Raw genomic sequence first — 6,895 nt, forward strand, 5'->3', positions numbered from 1 at the left:
ATTGCTTGTCTTGTGTATGAAATGACTGGTTATGTTAAAAATCTTGAGGGAGTCTAAATTTGATTAAGAACTGTTGTATGAAATGTACAAAAGCTCAATAATTTTTTTTTAAAATACAAAATCATTTAAAATTTTTAAAATATATTTTATTTATTATTTTTAGTTTATGAGTATATTGCCTGCATGTATGTGAGTGCGTCTGTGTCGTGCAATGTTGCAGCATGGAATAGTAATTTTATAAATTTTAGACATTGAGTTGGAGATTTTTTATTGTTTCAGGTTCATTATCCTGTTCTATGTATTTGGTCAAGTTTTTTAAGATTGCTAATCTTTCCTTTAGCAATATAGAAAAAATGTTTTAGCATCACATTATTCTTGTGACAACTACTTGTGTAGTAAGTCCATTCAGACACTGTGCAGTCCTGATTAGGAGTAAAACTAATTTCACAGTGATTAAAACATTATTAGTTTTTTTTCAAATTAGACTTGAAATTGGGTGAAATCTACTGCTATTGTTAAGAGGATATATATTAAGTCCTACTTATCTGAAAAACATTGTACTCACGAAGGATCATTGATGACTGTCTTCACAGCATTGAGCAGATCTGAACTTGACATTGTAAGGAAGTCCACTCTAACACCGGCTCCTTTGCTCTTCATGCGAACAACATTATCAGGTTGATCACCAAACAAGGGAATGCCGACCACAGGGATTCCATGGTAGATTGCCTCATAGAGGCCGTTGGTTCCACCATGTGTAATAAAAACTTTGGTTTTTGGATGACCTAGCATTGGAGAAATCAGGGAAAATATTCATTGTAAGTCTTAAGAATAAACTGAGAGAGACTAAAAGGCACTGAATGGTGAAATATATTCTAGATAACTAATAATTATAATCATAAAACTGCAAGGAAGGCTCCAGAGATTGATGGTTAAGAATTCTGGATGCTCTTTCAAAGGAGTGGGGTTTGGTTTCCAGCACTGAGAGGACAGCTAAAAACCATCCTTAACTCCAGTTTCAGGGAATCTTGTGCCCTCTTCCAGATTCTGTGGGCACTGTATGCATGTGGCTCACTTACAACATGCTGGCAAAACCATAATACACATAGAAATAAAATTAAAGTCAATTAAATACTTTTTAAGTGCGCTTAAATTCCTTTCAAATCTTAGAGAGAGAAGCACCATAAGTCCTCTCACGATTAACTGAAGGACACATGGTGAAGAGGTATTGTTTGAAAGATAGAAATGAGTCTGTGCAAAGGACAGGAAGGGCAGAAAAGGCAGGACACATCCCAAGTAGAGCAAACAGCATATGCACAGTCAGGGAGAGACAGGAGAATATGGTTGCCTGGAGAAATGATGAAGTCACTGTGTGTAAGGTGTCACTTCCAATCAGCAGGAAATGGGGGTTCATGGTGCTGGAATCAAGTTAGGATTGCAATATTTCACCATTAAATGCTGTTCCTTCTTTGGAGTGCATTGTTTTTTGGCATGGTAAGTAAGAGTCAGTCAGTGTACAAGAATGTCATTTTCATTGACATTTGAAATTGTCCTACATTGACGAAAGGATACTGTGAAATTATAGAACTATAAGGAAGAGAGACAAATAATGAAGTGAATGAAAATTTATCTGAAAGATAACTACAGCTGAAATAAAAATGGAGGCTGCTCATGTTGAGTGTTACAGAGTGGAATAGAATATCATCAAATGTTATTTAACCATTTTCCCTGGGACTAGAGCATAATCTTCATACATGCATTTTTCATTGACCTCTTCTGTTTCTGACTGGTATTCCTCATGTTTCAGGGTTTTTCTCTTGAGCCTTACCAAGAAGGTCATTCTGGGGGATCCACGGGTACAGCCGAGTATTGGAGCCTAGGGTGTCCGGCTTCTTCCCTTCAAATCTCCATAGAACCTGTTAAGATAAAGCTAGACTCTTAATGGATTGGGGGGGGGTGTAGGGAAGCCTGAGGGCAATGTGTTTTCTATGAAACCACCTGAGAAATGCTCATACTACATACAGTGTCTGAACATTAGTGCATATGTATATTTGGGGGCTGTGTGGGAAGGAACATAGTGCCAGGCAGGAGAGACTTCCCTTCGAGTGGTTGGTCAGATTGGTCCAAAGACTCCCCAAATAACACAGGCTATTGTCAGAGCTCCTGGTTATCTCCCAGAACTGGAAGGTTAGACCCTGCTGCTGAAAACGGGACATATTTTGGACACAGGATTTGGAGCAATACAACAGGAAATGACCTGGAAGACGTCTACATGCAGTTTAGCTCTCACAGTTCTAGAGGACACTATGTAAGCTGCTAAGGGATAAAAACAATCAATGGTCTAAACCAGCCCTAAAACCTAATAACCATAATGTCTGGCAGAGCAAACTACCTCTGTTGGTGCAGCAGTAGCACCGTTATTTGGGGACTAATCAACAGCTGTCTAATTGGACTTAAAGCCCTCTCAATGAGAGTGAACTCAGGGGTGTGACTGTAAACACAGCCAAATAAACATGCCCAGAGAGGTCACAGATCCTAGAGAAAATCATATCTCTGTCATATCGCTAAACAAAGGAAATTTCTTGCCATATCCTCAATATGAATATTAATGGTGACAGACATGAGTAATGTACACCAATCATCAAAGACACTACTTTTTGCAATAGATGGAGGCTACTGCAGGATCCCACTACTGGTCAGACACAGACAATATACATTGGAGAGATGCCCAGTCCTAGCTGACATACCTACAATCAAATCTCTACAGCTAAAGCTCATGTAACATAGTGGAACTGCGAATAGAGAGAAAACTAGGGCATCCGTCAACTCTCACCAGTGAAGAGTCCTTATACAACAGAGTGCGATGCACGCAGAAGCCAAGTTTTAAATAATAAGAGACTGCAGAGTGTATCCCAATAGGACTCCTATATTAAACCTCACCCACCCATGGCTCAGGGACCATTGTGGAAGAGGGAACAGAAAAATGGTAAGAGCCAGGTTGATTCATTAGCATAGGGAAACACAGGCTTCCAGGCCACTGGAAGCTTGCACATGTGAACTTGTGGCAGTGATGGCATCGAGTACAGGACCCATGCCAACTCAATCTGGCAAGGGCTCAGAGTGGAGCAAGGGAAATGGGTGGTGGGCTGGCCCTAGTCTGGGAAGTGTTAGAGACTGATTACTACTGGGTGAGGCTGAGTAGACCTTACTTACAGTCTCTAGGTAGGCTGACTAGACTCCAGTGGATGAATTTGCACCAAAGGATATCTGGGTACAATTGCTTGACTGGAAAGAACTTAACATGTATGGTGAATACATCAGGTCCGGTGGGTGGTTTGGGGGGCATTGATGGGCAAAGGGGTCTAAATTTAAATAGTTTCTGTTGTATGAAATATACAAAAACTCAATAAAAAATTTTAAAAAAATCAAATTACTTATGCTAGTATTCTAAAGAAGTTAAGAAATAATATAGTTAAATGCTTAATATCTCAGAGCTAGGCAACAAGAATGAGGCTGATAAACCTGAAGAATCAGCTATAGTTGATGCAAGTACAGTACACATTCCCCTATTTGTTTTCATACATGTTCAACGCCTGACATGCAACAATGATATTTAATAAACAGTAACTTAAGCAAAGGGGCCCATCAGTATTACATTGGTGGATTTAGGAAATTTGTGATTATAAGTCTAGTACAATAACCAACAAAAGTTACTAATGACCTATACCTTTATTTAGTTTTATCAATCAACATTTACAGGAGTTCGTGTCTCAAAAATTCGGGATCAATATTTCTGCATGATAGTTGATGTAGTTTACTTATAGCATGTTCATCATGTTACTTTACTCAAATTTGGCCCATCTGATTCAACACTTTCTAAGGTACATGGTGCACTTCAAGAGCAAGTTCCTGACTCCATTCTCTTGCATTTCCCTATTCTAATATACATACCCAAGATGGATTGGTTTTCCTTCCTCCAATACTGTTTAGTTTGGTGAACTTGAGATTGGTGAGTTCTGGCATACGTTTTTAAAATAACAACCAAGACAGTACTTGATAGGTCCATTTCAAAATGTAGTAAAATAGATGAGACAGATTATACAGGAATATTGCACTCTGATAGAACTCCAACCTTTGAACGCTAGTGTATAGTTACTGCTAAAAATTTAACTGCAGTCATTACATTTACTGTGTGCAAAGTCCTCAGTTATTTTCTGAGGATACGGAGGAATAAGAGAGCAGATTTTTGTATCTTGGCATAATACTATTGCAACAGAAAGTTCACACTACACTCCTTCAGTGTACTTCTTGCTGAATCAAAGGTATTAATCAAAATATCCTTTACTTCAGCATCTGTCATATATATTTTTGTCTTTCAAATGATTTCAGAGATAAACTAGTACTATCATGATAGTTTAAATTTCACGTAGGAAGTTTCTAGAGTCACACCTATCACCCTGTGTAATGGATTCAGGAAGCAGTGATGTGATGAGGCACTCCACCTCACCTTTTGTGGAATCTGGGCAAGGGCTGCTGCAATCACATTGGCCCTGTCTTCTGTCAGGTTGCCAACCATGGACCCCAGAGAAAACACCACAACACCATGTTCTCCAGAGCTCTGGACAAAGTCTTCCATCTCCTGTGAATGAAACATTGATTCATCACAAGGAGCATAAGTACCAAAGCCTGTTGTAAAGAATGATACAAATGTACAAGGAAGAACGTGGAGCATTATTAGAAATCCTTAGAGTCTGGCTTTCCTGAGAATTGCTGAGGTATACACAGTACACATGCAATCCTGAGAGGAGCACTGCTGCAGTCGCTGCCACATCTAGGATTTCTGGCTCTCTTCGCTTTAAATTCGGGTGTCATTTTTGAATAATCAAAAGCAGCAGAAATGAGTGCTATCAGGCCAGCATTTTAAAAGCAGAAAAAGAGATGAAAAAGAGAGGTTTGACACTACTCAGTTCAAAGACTGTATTATTTAAGGCTTAATTGAAACTGGTACTGATTTGGGAGCAGTAGCTAAGTTTCTTGATGCTTCTGGAGCAAAACTTGACAACCGCGGCTACACAGAAACACTTTGACATCTTGGTGCCCGGTGTAATGCTGGCCCCAGGTAGTACACTGGCAGATGATGAGGACAGATGTCTGGTATTTGCAGCACAAGAAGACCCACAGACCATACAAGCATTTGCTCAGGTTTTTAACAAGTTAATCAGGTGCTACAAATACCGTGGTCCTTTGACTACTATGCTTCTTCTTTTGGTGTCTATAATTTTGATTAGTCTAGGTAGTTCATGTAGTATTTTCACTCTTTCGCTAGCTGATTTTACTTAGTGTAATGTCATTAAGGTTCCTTAATGATATGTGTCCCTGTAGGAATTCTGCGTTCCTATTCCCAAAGTTTTAAAGGCTTCGTGATATTTCTGTTTATCACATACTACATATTTATCAACAAATCTATCAATTGATACCTGGTTTATACTGCTTCTCCCTTTTCAGGAAGAGAGTTGCTATGATTATCCTTGAACAAATATCTCTAAGAGATCCTTTAATCCTGTCTCTTATATTTATACAGAAGTGGAATAGATGGACCATAAATGTATTTCTCATCTTGTTAGGAACCTCCATACTCTTTTCAACAGTGGTTGCTTTTTAAACAGTTTTGTTGGAAAGATATTTGAAGTGTGATATCAACCTTTTTACTCTGCATGTGAAACTATATGTGTGTATATGTGTCTATAAAAGTATGTTTCTACTCATGTGTTTGATCAAGAAAGTAAACATAAACCTTATACATGTGTGAAAATGGTTTTTTCCCTGACCAAACTTTATCAGTCATCTCTGAAGTCATTTTGTATGTAAGACGTGGATTTTGGATGCCCTCCCAGTATTTAGTGTTTGTGTGTTCTTCTTTGAGGACTCAAATTTAGCTAACAGCCCTTTAATAACATCTTGTTAAATTAGTGCAACTCAAATGCCAACATTGGTTATGATCATCCTTTATGTAACAAGAAAAAGATTTTTGAAATCAATTTTGAGGTAATATGCTATTATACTACACAGAGTTAAACATTATATCAGGTTATTTCCTCTTTAACCCTGTGTAGATGATAAACCATAGCAAACTAAAAATATAAATTTATAATGTATTATTACTAAAAGAAGACCCTACTTACCCAAAATCAGTAACAGCAATCATATTTTATTTGCCCAAAACTTATACTTGTGTTCACATGAAAAGAATTTTGCCTCCTCTATATTATAACCGTTTTGAATATATTTAATTTATATAAGTGATCAATCAATTCTAAGTCAATTGAATAGAAATTTAGGGATTCTTAAGCTTAGTGATTCTATCTGGATATAGAACAATATCATTTATACATGATACAAACATGCATAAGTATACATGCACAAAATTGGAGCTCTACTTCCCTTCATTCAAAAATTTTGGCTCTGGGTGACTCAGCACAGCAATAAAACCTCAGTTCCACACTATATTCCATCTGAACTTTAGGACAAGTTGGGGTTACTTTCTCAACAAAGGTTTGAACCAGTATTTGTGAAGAAGGCTTTTTTATATTTTCTCATCTCCTCATCTGGAGGGCTAATTCTATAGAGGCTATCGCCTACATTTTAAGCTGAGGTGGCAGGCATCTCACAGCTGTCTGAGTGTCTTTAAAACTATTTTACTTTATATATATATATATATATGAATGCATTGCCTGCATGTTTGTAAGTGCATCTGTGTTGCGCAATGCTAGTGGAGGTCAGAAGAGAGCTTCCAATGTCCTGGAATGGGAGTTACTGTCAGTTGTGAGCCTCCATGTGGATGCTGGGAACTGAACTTGGGTCCTTTGCAAAAGTAGCCAATGCTCTTAACCTGTGA

The 6,895-nt window shown here is 38.0% G+C and overlaps 1 protein-coding gene across 1 annotated transcript in view; it reads right to left on the bottom strand.

Moving 5' to 3' along the window:
* LOC103731320 (UDP-glucuronosyltransferase 2B31-like) overlaps positions 1–6,895 on the bottom strand; it is a 19,560-nt gene that overhangs the window by 2,523 nt on the left and 10,142 nt on the right. Inside the window, exons 3-5 of the mRNA XM_008829695.2 lie at positions 4,508–4,639; positions 1,829–1,916; positions 566–785 (exon numbers count right to left, since the gene is read on the bottom strand). Of these exons, the coding sequence (XP_008827917.1) occupies positions 566–785; positions 1,829–1,916; positions 4,508–4,639 (440 nt within the window). The remainder of the gene's footprint in view (positions 1–565; positions 786–1,828; positions 1,917–4,507; positions 4,640–6,895) is intronic.

The sequence above is a fragment of the Nannospalax galili genome, unplaced genomic scaffold (assembly GCF_000622305.1).
Source record: "Nannospalax galili isolate Female #2095 unplaced genomic scaffold, S.galili_v1.0 scaffold50, whole genome shotgun sequence".
NCBI classification, from domain to species: domain Eukaryota; kingdom Metazoa; phylum Chordata; class Mammalia; order Rodentia; family Spalacidae; genus Nannospalax; species Nannospalax galili.